A 17,144-nucleotide genomic window follows, 5' to 3' on the forward strand; every position below is an offset into this window, starting at 1 on the left:
AGGTGTGAACAGGAATGTTTATTTCAGAGTTATTTGTAATAGAATAACATTGGAAACAACCTAACGCTCCAACAATAGTTACAGAAATTATGACACGTACATGGAATAGAGTACTCTGGGGCTATTAAGTATGTGATACACCTGTAAGTAATGATACACACGTGTACCTACATTAGTACATAAAAAAGAAGTTACAGAACAATATAATATCATATAAGAAAGTATATGTATGCATTTTAAAGTCCAGAAGGATAGATACTTAACTGTTATCAAGGACCCTCTCTACCAGGACTGCCAGTTGCTCTGAATTACAATATACATATATAATTTAGCATCAGAAAATCCATGATGATGATGAGTGTGTGTGTGTGTGTATGTGTGTTGAAGGGTTTAATGTATGTGTTTATGTTTTTTTTAAAAAAATAAGACCGCTGGCTGGGGTAAGTAATTCCAAGATTGGAGATGGAAGACTGGCAAAATGTGGCAAAGTTGATTTCATCAGTTTAGAAACCACTGAGTCCCAGGTCTGGGGGTTAGTAACTGTGGTGAATTCTGCTTTGAATAGAAATGATGGGAAGTCATGGAGAGAGACCTGCAAAGTTTTTCTTCATGATAAAGAAGCCTGAGAGCCTTTGTAGAGGGCTTCATATTTTGCACTGTCAATCTGTTGGATCCAGAAAACAGTCCCATGAGACAGGCGGGCAGGAATTATCACCAAGGAGATCGCGTCCCCGCATGACAAGTGGTGCCAGAAGACTGAACGGGAAGCGGAAGTCAGGGGTCTGAACTCATAGCCCTCCCAGCTGTGAAGCTCGAAGGAAGTAAAATTCATCAAGCTCCTAGCTCATGCCTGGTACATAGCGGGTCTCCGACCTGGCACCTCCTCCTCCAGTGGTCTCCCTGGGTCCATGGGCTGCTGCTTTCCTCTGTGTGCTTTACCTGTACCCTTCTTGTATCTGTGCTCCTTGAAGTGCTCTTTGCTGCAACCAAATTCATCGTTTCCTTTCATCCTGGCCCTTCCCACCTTCGTCATGCTTACGCTAGTTCCCTTACACTAGTGTTATCACTCTACATTCTCAGCCTCCTCCAACTGACTGCTTCTCTAGACATCCAAATCCCATTGTTCCTTTAAGATGCCATCCTGTATCAGATGCCATTTCCTACATAAGAATGCACCGGCCAGCTGGACACCATCGCTCTTTCCCCATATCCCAGGCCACACACTTGCATTTCTTTCGGGACACATCCCATCCTGCTTGCATGAGAGTTCTCTGCAGGTGTGTGTTTTTTTCTCTGGACTAGATTGGAAGTTCTCTTGGGAAGGGCATACGTCTCATTCAGTGCTTCCTCAGTGCTGGCGCCACTCGCAGGAGGTGCTTGATGCACTTTGGTCAATGAATGAGGGGGTGAAAGAGTAGATAGATGTGGGGTGATGAGGATGGATGGAGGGCAGGGCATGGATGAGTGGAGGCAGGGATGGGCAGAGTGGATGACACCCCAAACGCCGTGACCATGCTGGCCCTGGCCTTGCTGGGAATGGCAATGGGATTGCAGCCAGGGTTTCCCCAGGTGAATAACCTCAGGGCTCTACTCCTCAAGTCCTGCCCATATCATAAAACAGCAAAGCACTTCCTCTTTAGGGGCGGGAGGGAAGAAGTGGGGTGATTTAGGGGCTGAGCCTCACAATCTGGGAAGGTTTATAAGCTGTAAAGCCAGGCTGCTCAGCTCCACGAACCTTTCTCATCTCCCTGCGACCCAGGCTCCAGGTCTCCCAGCAGCATGGCCTTCAACGGCAAGTACGAGATTGAGAGTGAGAAGAATTATGACGAGTTCATGAAGCGCCTTGGTGAGTAGGGTCCTGAGTATGCCTTCCCTGGATTGGTCTGTACCAGCCAGCTCTGGGCCAGGAATCCAAATTCCTGGGGTAAAGCAGGACAGGACTTTATTTATTCATCCATTCACTCCCTCATTTGTTGCTCCCTCAGAGCAACTACTCTGTCCCAGGCTATCAGGCTAGCAAGATCTATAAGACCATATTTGACTTTAAAACATTCAGAGAATATTAGTATCTCCACTTTACTGCTGGAACACTTGAGGCCCAGAGAAGTTGAGCTACTAGTCCAAGGTCACACAGCTAGAAATTGGTGAAGTAGAGACTTGACTGATTTACTCATCAAACATTTACTAAACACCTGCTGTATACAAGGGCCAACCCAATGTTACTGATGGGGTGCCTCAGCATGACTTGCCCAAGGTCACACTACATGTAAATCAGTGGCAGAGGTCCTTAGAACCCAGGACCTTATGATGAGATGATGAGTGGGGTCATCACATCCTGTTTTGTAAGAGGAGACCAAGGGGTCAGCATAGAGACTAGGTTTGATAAGCCACTTATTCACTCAGTCATTCAACAAAGGCCTCTTACTGTGTTAGGCTTTTTGGGCAGTGGTTAAAGACCTCACTCCTCTCACCACTTGCTCAATTTGCAACGCTGGTTGTGAGAAACCGGTGAGACAGTGGACTCGACAATCCTGCAGACATCTCGGTGCGCTATCTAAGTCTGAGGCAGTGCAACTCTCAAGAGTCAGCGGACAGTCCCAGGGGACCAGTACCCCACATCTTGGTGGCAGCGAGGCCCCAAGCAGTACCAGTGGGCCCTGGAGCCTTGGGGAGGCAAGAGCCCTTCTGAGCCAATTATTGGGAGTGGCCCTGAAGGAACAATGACTTGGCCTCACCTGCAACAGTCTCATGTGGAATTAGAAGTGAGTCTGTCTCAGTTCTAGACCCGCTTCTGCTGGTATCCTCCACTGAGCTACTGGAGGTCCCTTTCCTGCTCTCGGTCTTCATTTCCTAATCTGTGAAGTAAGAACCTTAGAAGACAGTCCTGAAGGTCCCACTCATTCTAGGATTTTGTGAGCTTGGCAAGTTTCTGTTCTATTCATAGATGTTATTCTCAGAAAAGCAGCCTTATTTATTGAATGTCAACTATTAGGCAGGAGTTTTACAAGACACACTTTAATCTTTGCAACAGCCCTGTGAAATGGGCCTTATTATCCCCATTTTGTGGATGAAAACACTGAGGCATGGAGAGGTGCTTGGCCAAGTTGCATGGCTCATGTAGAACTGCTTTTAACTGTCAGGCTAGCCTGCCTCAGCAGAGGTGAACTATTCCTCAAAGCAGCAGATTGTAAGTAGCTCTTATATGGCCCCTCTCCTTGTCCCTGGGCCCAGGGCTCCCCAGCGACGCCATTGAAAAGGGCCGCAACTTCAAGATTGTCACAGAGGTGAAACAGGATGGGCAGAACTTCACCTGGTCCCAGTACTACCCCGGGGGCCACTCCATGAGCAACAAGTTCACCATTGGCAAAGAATGCGACATGGAGACCATGGGAGGCAAGAAATTCAAGGTGAGAGGCACTGGCCACCCCTCCCTCCTTCCCCAGGACTCTGGCTAACTTTTGGGTCTCAAGTCCTCAAACTTCTCCCCAACCTGAGGTGTATTTCTTTAGTCTAACCTCCAGCACTAAGAGTTTGAATGTCTTGGCAATTTAACGACTCCTGGGTTTTAACGCTACCATCAATAATACAACGATAATGGTAATAAAAATTGTTAACATTTGCTGAGCACTTAACATATGCCAGATACTTGCTGAATACTTCACACGTTCATACGGTTAATCCTACGAAGTCGCTACAGTTGTTTCCCTGACCTACAGATGGGGGACGTAGGCTGAGCCATGGGGGGCAGGCCTCACCCCAGGAAGCCTGGCTCCAGAGAGCACCAGCACTTTTTTACGCTGCCTTCCAGTGGAGCCTAGAGATTAATAACCCAGGCCCTAGGTTATTGAAACTGCAATCTTAGGTAGCAAAGAAGTGAACGGTGGCTGTTTGTCCCCATCCGACCCAGACTGGCCCTTCCAGTCTTCCACCCATTGTGGGTCCCCCCTGTAGCCCCCAACCATGACCATAAGAACTTTACTCCTCAGGCTGCCAAGATGGAGAATACGTAGTCATAACGTTCATATTCTCCCACTTGGGTACTTTAAAAATTTAACAGTCTCTCACAGTGTCTTTCTGTGTCAGCACGTGTTAACTTGTCTTATCCGTGTCAATGGCTACACAGAATCCTATAACCTAGGTTGGATATTTAGGCTGTTTACAATGACAACCAATGCCGCACTCGACACCCTTGGACATCCTCCTCCTAATAATGATGATACGGTAACTGACCCCACAGTTAACAAGGAGGGCTCACCACGTGCCTGGCATTGCTCTAAGCACTTCACATACTCATATGTCATATTAAATCCTTAGTCCTCACAGTAACTATTAAGCAGGTACAGTTGCTACTGCATTTTAGTGATGAGAAAGCTCAGGCACAGTAAGGTGTGAGAGTTGTGCACAGAATCTATATCTTTGAATCCCCGAAAATAAGACCTACCCCGAAAATAAGTCCCGGTTAAGATTGTCAGCCAGATGGATGCATTTAGTACTTCTGACGATGTTCCAGAAGAAGATGACATGACTGTATTTGAATAAATGTAGATTGTTGTACATGAACAAATAAGACATCCCCTGAAAATACGTCCTAATGTGTCTTTTGGAGCAAAAATTAATGAGACCCGGTCTTATTTTCGGGGAAACATGGTATGTAATCATATACCTATGATACATATGAATTCCTAGAGGGGGATTGCCGGGGCTCCAGAAGGGCCCGTGTCCCTGAGGGGCTGGCCTGCGTTTGGGGGCCCTCTGCCGACTCAGACTCAGCGTCATGCTTCTCCTCCAGGCCACTGTGCAGATGGAAGGTGGAAAGATAGTGGTGGACTTCCCCAACTATCACCAGACCTCGGAGATCGTGGGTGACAAGCTGGTGGAGGTGAGTGTCCTCTGCACTCCGGGAGGACTGGCGTGCTTCGGGCTACAGCCTGAAAGGCAGGCCTCTGGGCAGCTGGCTTTATGAGCACTTCCCTAGGGCTGGGCCCTGGGCTGAGTGCTGGGTGCACATCATCTCACGGGAGCTTTGCAATAACCCTGCTAAGTAGGGATTCTCATCTGCATTTACAAGTGAAGAGACTGAGGCACAGAGAGGCTAAGGTGTGCGTGGAGGGCAGACACAAGTTGCTTTTATGACAGAGCTGGGATTTGATGCTCGGCAGTCTGACTCTGGCGTCCGTACTCAGCGACCTCAGAGGCGCAATTCTGGAAGCCATGGGACCCTCCCCAGAGTGCCAATGAAGGGGGAGTCCAGGTGGGCCCTGCAAGGGGAGCCACCACTCCGCTCTACTTCCACAAGGGACTTCAGACCCTTCCTGCTAGATCTTCTGATCATTCAAGAGAAGCTGGAAATTCGCACTGCCATGTGAACTCTCCATGTATTAAATGCTGGCAACTAATTGGACATTTTTCAAACCATCAGTGGACCGACCCCTCCCACACTGTCTGTGCTCTAGGCGCACAGGCTGGAGGTGCTGCTATGCGAGGCCCTTCCTCTCACCTCCATTTCTTCCCCCTGGGGCTCCAGAATTTTCCCCAGGTGAAAGAAACGGACATGAAGTTGAAGAGAAAAAGCTTGCTGCTTTCCTCTGCAGGGTCTCAGGACCAACTGATGACACAGGAACATCCCAGGGCAGCATGTCTCGAGGGCCTTGAGCCCAGGGCACTGCACACAGGGGACCTTCGCTGAACAGCATCTTCTTGCCTCCTTCTTCCACAAAACTTTACGTTTTCCGAGGGCAGGGACCACATCTGCCCATCACCAAGCACAGGTGCCCCATAAGTGCTAAATGGTGCAGAGGGTGCATGTGGCCTCTTGACCTTAGAAGGGTTCCTTGACTTCTCTGAACTTCCATTTTTTCACCTGTATAACATGGACCACCTCATAAAGTTGTTCGGAGGATTCAATGGGATAATGCAAGGGCAGTGTCTGGCCTGGTAAACTGAAATGGACAAGTGGAAAGTTATGTGAAGAGTTACATCACCCATGTCATTTGCTTACCAGTTTCACCACCTTGAGTCAGCACAGTGACTCGTGTAACAAATTGGGAAACTGAGGCCCAGAGAAGGGGTGCAACTGACTCCTACTCAGGGCTGGAAGTGGAGGCTGGCCTTCCTTCAGCTGTGCCTCATGGTCGTCTTTGCCTTGGGGTCCCTGCACTGACTCCCTCTTTTCTGGTTGCTTCCTTCAGATCTCCACCATCGGAGGCGTGACCTATGAGCGCGTGAGCAAGAGGCTGGCCTGAGCAAGCAGGCAGGGCTCCGAGGAGACTACCAAGCCACCAATAAAACTGGCACATGAACAGACAGTTTGCTCCATCCAGAACCTCTTTGTCTTTGTTTTCTGATGTCGTGGGGTAGTTTCTGGCTGGGTGTGGGTGGGAAATCCCTGAGGATGGCTGCACAGGCCAAACCTTGGCCCCGGGATTCTCTTGGGATCTGCATCATGGCAGAGAGAGAATTAAATGTGGACTGAATACTCCTGTGCCACTGGGAAAAGCCAAAGGCGGTGCTCAAGAAGCACGGTGGGCATGCTTCTGTGGACCCTTCACCCTACCCGGCCACCCACTAGTCTGTGGGTGGAGACGATCCTTTGAAGAGACAGATGTCACCTGGGAGGCGTGACACATTGACTCTGAGATGGGTCGCAGAACAAGTGAATCAGAACTGGTGTGTGTGTGTGGGGGGGTAGGAATGGCACGTCCAGGAAAGGCCCCTGGCCACTGGGCTCCAAGGCTGTGCAGACCCTGAATGGACACTGGGGGCTGATCCAGGGAGGTGTGGCCCTGGCTCTGCTGTTAATTTGCTGTGGAGTCATCCCTTTGGGCTTCAGTTTACCTATTGGTATAAAACAGGGTCAGGAGGGCCAATGAGGGACTGAAGAGAAATGATGTCTGTGAGATGGCAGAGGGGCAAAGGGGCTGGGGTGTCGTGGTTTGGACTCGTAGCTTGGGCAGGAGAGCCTGGAAGAAACTGAGAGGCCACGGTGGGCTGGGAAAGGTGGTCACAGAGTCACTCTGATCCCCTGGTAGGTGCCTGGGGCACATGCCCAGGGCTTCGGAGTGGGAAAGGGAGGCCTCCTGTCCCTTCCTATTCTTCCCCTACTCTCCCCACCCTCCTGCGAGATAATCCCTAACCCAGAGCACTGAAGGGGACTTTTTTTTATTTTTTATTTTTTTTTAAGATTTTTATTGGGGAAGGGGAACACGACTTTATTGGGGAACAATGTGTACTTCCAGGACTTTTTTCCAAGTCAAGTTGTCCTTTCAATCCTAGTTGTGGAGGGCGCAGCTCAGCTTCAGGTCCAGTTGCTGTTGCTAGTTGCAGGGGGCACAGCCCACCATCCCTTGCGGGAGTCGAGGGATCGAACTGGCAGCCTTGTGGTTGAGAGCCCACTGGCCCATGTGGGAATCGAACCGGCAGCCTTTGGAGTTAGGAGCACAGAGCTCTAACCGCCTGAGCCACAGGGCCGGCCCTGAAGGAGACTTTTTAAATTCTCCTCTCCTGGGAGTGTTGCCACCACTGGGTGCCACCTTGACTTTGTTTACCCCATATTTTTCTGTATGACAATTCACTTATTTTTACTACAGCGAAAACTTTACTAAACATGGAAACTTACTAAACATGGAAAGCCAACATCATCTGCCATCAGTAAAATTATTAAAAAGATGAAACTGAATGATGGTGACATTAAGCTAGATTCTCTTGCCTGTCCATAGCCCTGGGCCTGAGATCTCCCTTGTGAAAAGGTAAGAGAGATGTAGACACAAGCAGCATCAGATGGGAAGCTTTCTCCTTGACTAATGAAAAATACTGCAAGACTACTCCAAAGGGAAGACCGCTGTTCTCCCTTGTTCGCGGGAAATACGTTCCCAGACCACCAGTGGATGCCTGAAACCACGGAGAGTACCGAACCTTATACATACTGTTTTTCCCTGTACATACATACCTAGGATAAAGTTTAATTTAGGCACAGTAAGAGATAAACAATAAATTAGAACAATTATAACAGTATCCTGTAATAAGAGACTGTTATGTGAATGTCGTCCCTCTCTCAAAGAATCTCATTGTGGATTGCACTCACCCTTCTTGGGATGATGTGAGATGCTGAAGTGATGAGATGAACAGAGGTGAATGACATAGGTTGGGATGTAGCGTTAGGCTACGCCTGACCTTCTGACAATAATGTAACAAGCACTTCACGGTGTCTCCGTGGCATATCCGAATTGCCAGCGTCACTACTCTGGAGCTTTGCGGCCATTACTAAGTAAAATAAAGGTGACTTTCACACAAGCACTGATACTGTGACAGCCAATCTGACAACCGGGACGGCTACTAATGGCTTTAATAACGGCGGGGAGCATATACAGCGTGATGCCGCTAGGACAAAGGGATGATTCACGTCCAGGGGGAGAACCAGTGGGACTCGGGAGATTTCATCACCCTACTCGGAATGACCCGCAATTTGAAACTTTTTATTTCTGGAGTTTTTCATTTACTATTTTCCCACCACAGTTGACCACAGGTACCCAAACCTGGGAAAACTGAAACTGCGAATAAGAAACTACTGTACTAACTGTAAGAGTTGAATTAGCTAAATTATCTTGAATTTTCGAGTCCCACACAGGGGGCATAAGGCTTACCCAATGCTGTGCCCAGGGTCTGGCCCACAGCAGGGGTTTACTAAGTGCTACCCAATTAAGGTCCTTGCAGCTGGTGTAATCTATAGCCTGTTACTCTCTGGGACCAGCCTTGGCCTGGATAGGGGGCACAGCCCAGCCCCCTAGCAGTTCACCCCTTGCCTCCTCCTACATTTTGCTCTAAAACTTGTTTATCTTTCCAAGAACAGCACTCAGCCTCCCCTCCTCCCGCCCCACCTACCAAGCCAGGACCTCACGAATTCCATCATTTCGCCAAGACTTATTGCTAATTAAGCGAACTAGGTAAGCATTAAATTAAACTAGCAGTGTTGGCTATTTCCCCTCCAGACTGAATGATTACTCAAAATGAGCTTGGATAATAAGTCTCTAAATAACAGAGTTAACCATAATTAGGCTGAAAATTGAGGTGCGGGAAGGGGGGGATTGTTTTTACTTTGGAAACTGATTCAAGAACAAATTCAAATTATTGGCAGGGAAGAAATTCTTAAGCCAGTGTTGTTATGGGTTCACAGACTCATGGAACAGTAGAATCTCAGAGCTCATCTAGCTGAAACTCTGTATTTCACAGATTTAGCAACTGAGGCTCAGAGAAGGAAAGAAGTTCATCTGAAGTCACACAACAGAGTACATCTCTGAGTAATGTGCAGCTGGGTGTCACTGGCTGATAGAGGCTATAGTTTCTCAGTCCAGCTTATGAAGGTAAATGGAGTAAGGTGAGCTGGAGTTAAGGGTCCATTTTGCGGACATCTTGGCAAAGAGGCTTCCTCAGCCAGAAGGGACAGTGGTTAAGAGCTTCAACTCTGGAGTCACATTGCTAGGGTCAGAATCCCTCTTCTACCACCCAGAAGCAGTGTTACTGTGGGGTAAGTTCATTCATTTCTTTGAGCCTCAGTTTCCACACCTGTAGATGGGGATAATAACCTGTTTCCTCACCTGTAAGATGGGGATAATAACTGTACTTAACTAATGGAGTTGTTATGTGTCAAACTCACTAAATCGTAGCCACCATCACCTCCATTATCACCACCACCATTCTCAGGCCAGTGTGATGAAAGAGTTAGGAGTGCCTCTTCCACTAACTTCTGAGGCATGTGGGTAAGCCCCTGGATTGCTCAGTCTTAGTTTGTCCCTGTGTACAATGGGCTAATAAGACCTACCCTTGGGTCACAGAGAAGCTGCAAAGAGATAAGGTAAAAATCCATGCTAGTGGCTTCTAGAAAGTTAGAGCTTCATCATTTGCCGTGCTGTTCAAGATGTTGTAGTGACTCCCCAATTCAGTCCAGGTGCCCTTTACCAGGCTCTTCGTGACCTTCACCCTGGCCCTTGGGAGACATCTCTTTCACTCTGCCAGGGCAATCGCTTCCCTCCTGCCGAGCTCATCTAGGGACGTGGGAGCTTCCCAAAGCATCTTTCAAGAACCACCGCTAGGTGGCACTACACCACCCGCCTGTAGCCCCATGGACACCAACATGTGAATGGATGTTGGGGAGGGGCAGTGAAATGGGAGGAGGCAGTGGAATCCTAAGTGATTGGGCCTCGATGCACGTGTGTCTGTCATCTAGGGGTGACAAGGAATTGGAAGCCACATGGCTCCTCAGTCAGGCATCTCTAAGTGCAAAACCCACTCCCACCACTTGCCCATGGTAAGACCTGGAGCCCCCCTGTCCCTCAGTATCCTCATCTGGAAAATGGTGATAATAATTCTAGCTCATGGTGGTGTTGTGAGGGCAAAATAAGAGTAGGGGGAATAAGAGAGCACAAGGCAAGTGTCAAATACAGGGCTTGGAACATAGTAAGTGCTCATTAAACAGCTATTAAGGGCCGTTCATGGTTGGTTCCACTGCTAAGAGTAGGCACATACAGAGTCAGAGCTTTTAGAGCAGGGAGAATTGTCCAACCTTGGCTATGTATATGCTTTTCCTGGGGGTCCTGTTAAAAGGACAGCCCAGGTCCCACCACAAACCTGCTGAACTGAGCTCTTCAGGCATCAAGACCAGCGACCTGTCACTGTGAAGTGCTCCCCAGCCAGGCACGACCTTGGGCACTATTCCAGTCCCAACCCTCCCGTTTTGCAGATGAAAAAACTGAGACCTAGAAAAGGGAAATGACCTGCCTAGGTCCACATGGCTAGGGAGCAGAAGGCCTGACTTCCTATATGTCCTGCCTGTTGTGTCTCTGGCTAGGACAGGGGTCTTAAGCACTAGTTAGAGCTGGCTTAGCAGAAGCCTGACCACTTGAGCCCTTCCTTTAAAGGTAGAGCAGGGTTGGAGGGAAGTGAAACTCAGAGGCTCACCTGAGCCCTGAAAGAAGGGAGGAGCCCGTTGTTTACAATATTCCTCATAGAACTCACTGATGAATTATACTGTGTATCCCATGCTTTCTTACCATAAACCGGAGGTGAAGGTGATAGCCTTCCTGACTTACAAATGAGACAGAGGTTCAGAGTAGAGAGCAAGCTTTTCTCAAGGACATCTAGCTAAGAACAGATAAACTCAGACCTTCCACTTCTCAGGCCCAGGGTTCTTGTCTATATACAATAGCAGCAAGCTTCCATCCCAAGAATTATTCTAACCTATAATGTGTTTTGCTGGGCTTCTATTGTATGAAAACCCTTTAAAATTTTTTAAATTAAATGAAAAATTAGTAATTTCCTAGAAAGTATACATTTCTAACTTTTCTGGAAATCTGAAAGTTCAGCAACATGGAGCTTACATCCCTGAAAGGTATCACTGGCCAGAGATGAGTATAAGCCATATCCTCTAGTAGGCCACTGGCTTCAACAGTCCCCACTACCCTCATGCTGTCCCTATCACCCAGCTGGATTCACTGTTACCTGCCTGATCCTGGTGGGCATTTAGACTTCCGAAACCTGTCAAATGCTAAGGCCTTTCTGCTGAAATTCAAGTCATCAAGTTTTTCCCTGCAGAACAGAGAATGGGGTAATGAGGGCTGGTAAGATGCCTTTCCAGGCCCTTGGTACTTGGGATTGCCAGAGCCAGCCCCGAGGTGGGGTCTCTTTCAGGGGATGCCCAGAGCCAGCCCCAGATCTTTACCTTCACAGATGGGGCTCGGGGAACCCCTCCCAGATCAGAGCCTATGGGGGGCAGACAGATGGCGCCGTAAATTACGTTAGCCCGTGGCAGATGTATAACAAGCTCTGTTTCTGTATTTCTGTCTGCTGGTGGGCATGCTCTGGGAGAATGCCTACCTCTCTGTAAATCAGGAGCATGAACGCCAGGCAACTCTTTTCTCTTATTAACCCGTATCCGTTATTCTGTCATGTCTTCCCACCAGAGGAGCAGGACAGCTACGAAATCTTTCACCAATTTAAAACCCTTGATTGAGGCACCGCTGGATGGTGGGGCAGCTCCAGACTGCCTGAATTTGAGCGGTGGCTCCTTCTTTCACCACTGCTCTCCTTAGGCAAATAGCTTGTCTGTGCCCATTTTCTGATCTGGAAAAATATAGCTAATAATAGTTCCTACCTTGTAGGGTTATTAGGATGATTATAAAAAATGTCAGCAAAGTCTTTAGCACAGTGATTTATACATAGTAAATGCTCAATAAATGCCACCTGCTATGATTAGTGTCACCATCACCAGATGATATTTTATATATTCTGTTGGGGGTAGGTAGCTTAGGGCACAACCATCAAACCAAGTAAACAAATTAACAAGATCATTTCACAAGCTTTCAACAGCTATAAAGAAAATAAAATGGGTAATCAGAGAGAAGGAGTATTACAGAGACCTCTTTGGGAGGTGACATACTGAGTTGAGGTTTCTCAACCGTGGCACGATTGTTATTTTGGGCCAGATCATTCTTTGCTGTGGTGGCTGTCCTGTGCATTGTAGGAGGGTGAGCAGCACCCTTCGCCTCTACTTGCTAAATGCCAGCCACACCCCCTCCCCCAACTGTGACAACCCAAAATATCTCCAGACATTGCCACATGTCCCCTGAGGAGCATAAATGAGCCCTGCTGAGAATCACTGAAACAAAGGATTAAGGGAGAAGAGAATTTAGATGTGAGAACAGATGGCTTTGGAGAGATGGACTTTGAACCGGGGGGGACATGAAAAAGTACAACCTGGACCCTGACCCTAACCCAGGCATTTGCAATGTGGAGCCACTTCCTTACAATACATTTCTCTTGCTATATATAACGTGGATCCTGTTTCTGGAGAACGCTGACTGGCTCAGTGGTAGAGCAGGGAGGCCTAGCTCCAACCCAGAGGGCCAGACCCAGCCCCACAGGAGCCAGTTTTGTTGTTGCCCATCCCCCAGCCACCTCTCAGCACAAGCGGAGACCCCCACAAGGCTTGATGTGGTGGGTGGGGAGGGCGGCTGGCCCGAGAGGAGAAGACTAGGAAGAGACCGAGAACAGGTGACGACTGACGTGTTTATTGCTGGATGCCTTTTTCTTGGGGGCCCCTCGCAAGCCCCCAGCTACAGAAGAAACAGATACAATAACCTGGCATCCAAACCAGTTGCACATAAATAGGAGGTGGGTAAAGGAAAAAAGAGGAAAACAAACAAATGTGCAGTTTCCTATGCGAGTGTGACAAAGTGGCCGCGCCATATCCATGTCGACTCTCTTACTGCGCTTCCATGCTGAGGCTTTCTTCTGCTCAGAAAATCACCTTCGGATCCCACTCAGCAGCATGCTGCCTCCTCCTGGCAGTCTCCCTGCCACAGTCTCCTGGGCAGACAAGTGAGTCAAGAAAACCAACATGGGTTCTCCTTAAAACAACAACAACAACAAAAAAAATGCTTCCATGGTTCTTTGCACCTCCTACTTCTGTTGGGTGAACGTGTCCCCTGACCCCGACCAACCAAAAAAAACCAAACATGCTGAGCGCAAGCCGCAAGTCATAATAAAAACATATTGCACATGGTCTCACCAGTCTTCCTGAGAGCCCCCTCACTGCAGATACCCAAAAACTGGCTTTCGATCCAACCGATCGCTTGCCAGTCAGGGGTGGTGTCATATACACCCCCCACACCCCACATTCAGCTGGCACGAAGCACACACTCCACATTATTATCCTTTGCCATTAGCCAAACTCAAAGCCGAGACTGGACTTAACCTCACTTACTACAAGCAGGTGGTAGAAGGAGGTGGGAGTGTTGGTTTTAAACCTTTGTCTAACCTTTCAACAACCTTTTCTCTCTGGGTGGTTCCTGAAGTTCTACAGGTGAACACAGCATCCAAGACATGTCCAAGACATGGAATCTTCTGGACCCGAGAGCCTGGAAAATGGTTCTCCCCAACCATATGCTTTTGAAAAGGAAGTTCTGTGATGACCCACGGGTCAGGCACAAGCAGGGGTAAAACCTACAGCCCGTGCGTGGGACAGGCAGTGTGGCAATCAATCTTGTTTTTCTCCTAAGGAATTTTCAAGTATCACAAAATCCCTGATACAGTATGTAAACGAGACGTCTTACTGAACAGAAAGCTAGGTCACTTCGGGAAGCAGCAGCATGTGAAATGTCTAAAAGGGTGAAAAAGGTTTTAGGTTCGACGACAAAGGCAAGCGAGCTGCCCACCGTGCTCAGGCATCACACACACACACACACACACACACCCTCTGCATGGAGCCAGGGAAGAAAAGCACCGATTGGGCATGTATCGGGGTCCTGAGAACATGTCAGGCTGCCCCTTCTTTTGCAGTGGCGTAGCTGGCTTCGGCAAAGAATAAAGGAGTCTTTGATGCTGAACACCGGACATGCTCATGGGTGTCCGCATCTGGTTCCCGGTCTCCTGGCCTCTTCTCAGGTCTTTCTGAATTCGCTGGGCTCCTGCTTCAGGGGACAGCCACTGAGCCATTCTCCCTGCACCCCAGGCACACGTGGAAGACGTTTTCCAGAGGAATGCTCTTGGGTGAGGTATCTCATTGACAGTTTTGCTCTGGGTTAGTTTTATTTAAAAAGAGCACAGACCCTCTCCGTTCAAGGGCGATGAGGCTCTGTGGGGACAGCTTCCCAGGTGCCTCGCCTGGCTGAGTCCCCCTCGTCAGTGTCCTGCCGAGTCTCCAAGGCCTCCCTCTGTGGCCCAAGGGGGCCCTATCTGTCGAAACAGCCGGTGGGGAACGTGTGGCTCCCGCTGAAGTAGCTGCTTCTGTAGGTGGCGGTGAGGCAGTGCCTGGGCTCAGCTGTGATGGCCATCTGCATGCTGAGGGACGCCGGGAGAGGCATGGGACACACGTCCAGGGACTGGAGGGTGGGGTACGGGACGTGGAGGGATGAGCCAGTGCCTCCCGAGAGCAGGCTCCCTGAACGGTGGGCCTGTAGGGAGTCCCGATAGGCCAAACACAGGTCTTGCACGGGGGTCTGGAACTGTGCCAGGGCCACGGGTGTCGGCTGGCTGAGGGCGTGGTAGGCAGGTGGCTGGAACAGCATTTGGGTGGAGGTGGGGGGGGTGCCAGGCACCATCGCCAAGGCCTGGCTCTTGACTGCGACGGCGTCCTTGAGGACATTGTCATAAGCTCTGAAAGGGAAGCACCTGGGTGAGACTTAGAGCTCAAAGGCCACAGCACAAGACACCTGAGAGCACCTCTACCTGCCTTGCTAAGTGGGATCTGTAGTCTGTGAGCTGTTACCGCCGGGCCTTGCCCAGTCTGTGCTCACTACCTCCAGCCTGGTCTCAGCTGTTCTCCGACCAACCTCAGGCCTCAGCTCTCAGCATGGATCTGCGTCCCATGAAACCCTCTTCTGACCTCTCAAGACCAGCCTAGCTCTCCCCACAACCCCTGTGCTGAGCCATCTTGCAGACAATACCCCAGGTGCTAACTTCCAGGCTACTACCTGGCTTCCTGCGCTGAGTGCAAGCTCCGAGAGGGAAGACCCTGGCTGCTTTTGCTCACTGCTGCATCCCCCAAGAGGGCAGAGCTGGTGTTTAGATGAGCACCACCTCTGCCTTCAAGGCACTTTTGGTGGCTCTATCCCCATTTGGGTCACTCCTGAGCTAGCAGATCCCAAGCAAGTTGACCCCAGGGCTTAAGTTTCTCCATCTGTAAAGTAGGATGAAACCGGTTTCTTATCATCACAAAAAAAAAAAAAAAAAAAAAAAAAAAGCTTCCCATAAGCTTTTTGGGAAAACAAATCTATGAGGAGATGCTGGATGCTGTCAGGTGGAAGAGTGACTGGGTCCTCTGTCCTCCTCCCTGAGGTCACCACTCAGCTCTTTGGCCTCCGAGATCAGTTTCATGGTGTTGGGTTTACAATGCCTGTAAGCATCTTCTCTGACACACTGAACGTTTCCTCCCCAAGATTCCCAGGGACCCTGCAAGGAGGCAGTAGCCTGCTATGTTAAGCCCCTCTTGGCTTAGCTGGTGAAAAGGCAGCTCAGTGGCCATGTCTAAAAACAGCAGCTTAGAAGGAGAGCCCCTAGATGTGATCATCCATAAGACTGGTTGGTAACGGGGGCTCAGATCAAAGAGCCAGATACTCAGAAGGATGTGCACAAAGCCCCTCACTTCTTGACCTTAAAATTGCAAATGCAAAGCTACCCAAATTAGAAGGACCAACTCTCCAAACCCCAATTCTATCAGGGGTCATCATGGCCTACGTTATGTGAAACACTAGCTGGGCTCCCACCATAAGCCTCAGACTTTGGGAAATCGCCTGAATCGGGCCTCAAGTGGAACCTCGATATTTCAGAAACACGGAAGGATCTAGAGAGACACTTACACCAGCAGGGTTTCGATGCATGTGCTGAGATGGTCCAGGGAGTAGTTTGAGATCCTCTCCAGGTCTCGGGTCCAGTAGGGAGAAAGCTGAAGGCAAATCCTAGAGGCCCCAACACAGGCTGCAGCGACCACAGAAGGCTGGAATTTGTAGAAAACGTGATCTGGAAGAGAATTACAGAGGGCGTCAGCATCAAAAAGCCTCACCCGGAGGCCTGGTGCCCCACCTGCCTTGTGTCCTCCGAGAATCATCAGACAAATGATTAAGTTCAAAGCCGTTCACTGCGGGCATGCGTGGACAAGCGGACGAACACAGACACAGACACAGACACATATACACACACAGTGAAAAAGTAGCCACTCCATGAAGTTCCATTTTGGAACCGTAAGGACCTTCGCTCTCAGTCTGGGATGTCAGCCTAGAGCAGTGAGTGTCCAAATGTCATGCATGGCTTCTGGGGGCTGCAAGGGCTTTGCTGATGCACTACAAACAGAACCACAAAACATCTGTCCTTTCTTTGGTTGTTAGGGGTGAGTGAAACACCATTTCAAAGGCTTCTGTTATGGGGTATGACTAAAGGCTACTTAGGAATACAAAGAAAGCCTGGACCACAGCAGGCACTCAATAAAACTCTGTTGAATGAATGGCTACAAGAGTTTGACAATCAGAACTACAATTGGTACCTGACTTACGTTTACTAAGGAACTTCCCCCCGCCCCCGCCCCATCCCCGCTTTACTGAAGTATGATCCACCAATAAAAATTATATACATGTAAGATGTACAACATGATGTTTTGGTAT

At 49.1% G+C, this 17,144-nt stretch overlaps 2 protein-coding genes across 3 annotated transcripts in view; one reads left to right on the top strand and one right to left on the bottom strand.

The window, feature by feature from the left end:
- The first annotated feature begins 1,765 nt into the window (after nucleotides 1-1,765).
- On the top strand, nucleotides 1,766-6,320 carry FABP6 (fatty acid binding protein 6). Its single transcript, XM_081035502.1, has 4 exons — nucleotides 1,766-1,846; nucleotides 3,232-3,407; nucleotides 4,790-4,879; nucleotides 6,189-6,320. The coding sequence occupies exons 1-4, from the start codon at nucleotides 1,780-1,782 to the stop codon at nucleotides 6,240-6,242; spliced, it is 387 nt and encodes a 128-aa protein (XP_080891628.1). The 5' UTR covers nucleotides 1,766-1,779; the 3' UTR covers nucleotides 6,243-6,320.
- A 6,716-nt stretch (nucleotides 6,321-13,036) lies between these two features.
- Nucleotides 13,037-17,144, bottom strand: part of CCNJL (cyclin J like) — a 44,406-nt gene continuing 40,298 nt past the window's right edge. For both annotated transcript variants that reach the window (XM_081035313.1, XM_081035314.1), the window contains exons 5-6: nucleotides 16,347-16,506; nucleotides 13,037-15,144 (exon numbers count right to left, since the gene is read on the bottom strand). In XM_081035313.1, the coding sequence (XP_080891439.1) occupies nucleotides 14,721-15,144; nucleotides 16,347-16,506 (584 nt within the window). In that variant the 3' untranslated portion in view covers nucleotides 13,037-14,720. The remainder of the gene's footprint in view (nucleotides 15,145-16,346; nucleotides 16,507-17,144) is intronic.

This window comes from Rhinolophus hipposideros (assembly GCF_964194185.1).
Source record: "Rhinolophus hipposideros genome assembly, chromosome: 23".
NCBI classification, from domain to species: domain Eukaryota; kingdom Metazoa; phylum Chordata; class Mammalia; order Chiroptera; family Rhinolophidae; genus Rhinolophus; species Rhinolophus hipposideros.

What these genes read in the sequence shown, in the direction of transcription:
- FABP6 (XM_081035502.1), top strand. Translation starts at nt 1,780, where the DNA reads ATGGCCTTCAACGGCAAGTACGAGATTGAGAGTGAGAAGAATTATGAC. An exon ending in TGGGAGGCAAGAAATTCAAG is followed by an intron (nt 3,408 to 4,789) that starts GTGAGAGGCACT and finishes CTTCTCCTCCAG; the next exon opens with GCCACTGTGCAGATGGAAGG. An exon ending in TGGGTGACAAGCTGGTGGAG is followed by an intron (nt 4,880 to 6,188) that starts GTGAGTGTCCTC and finishes TGCTTCCTTCAG; the next exon opens with ATCTCCACCATCGGAGGCGT.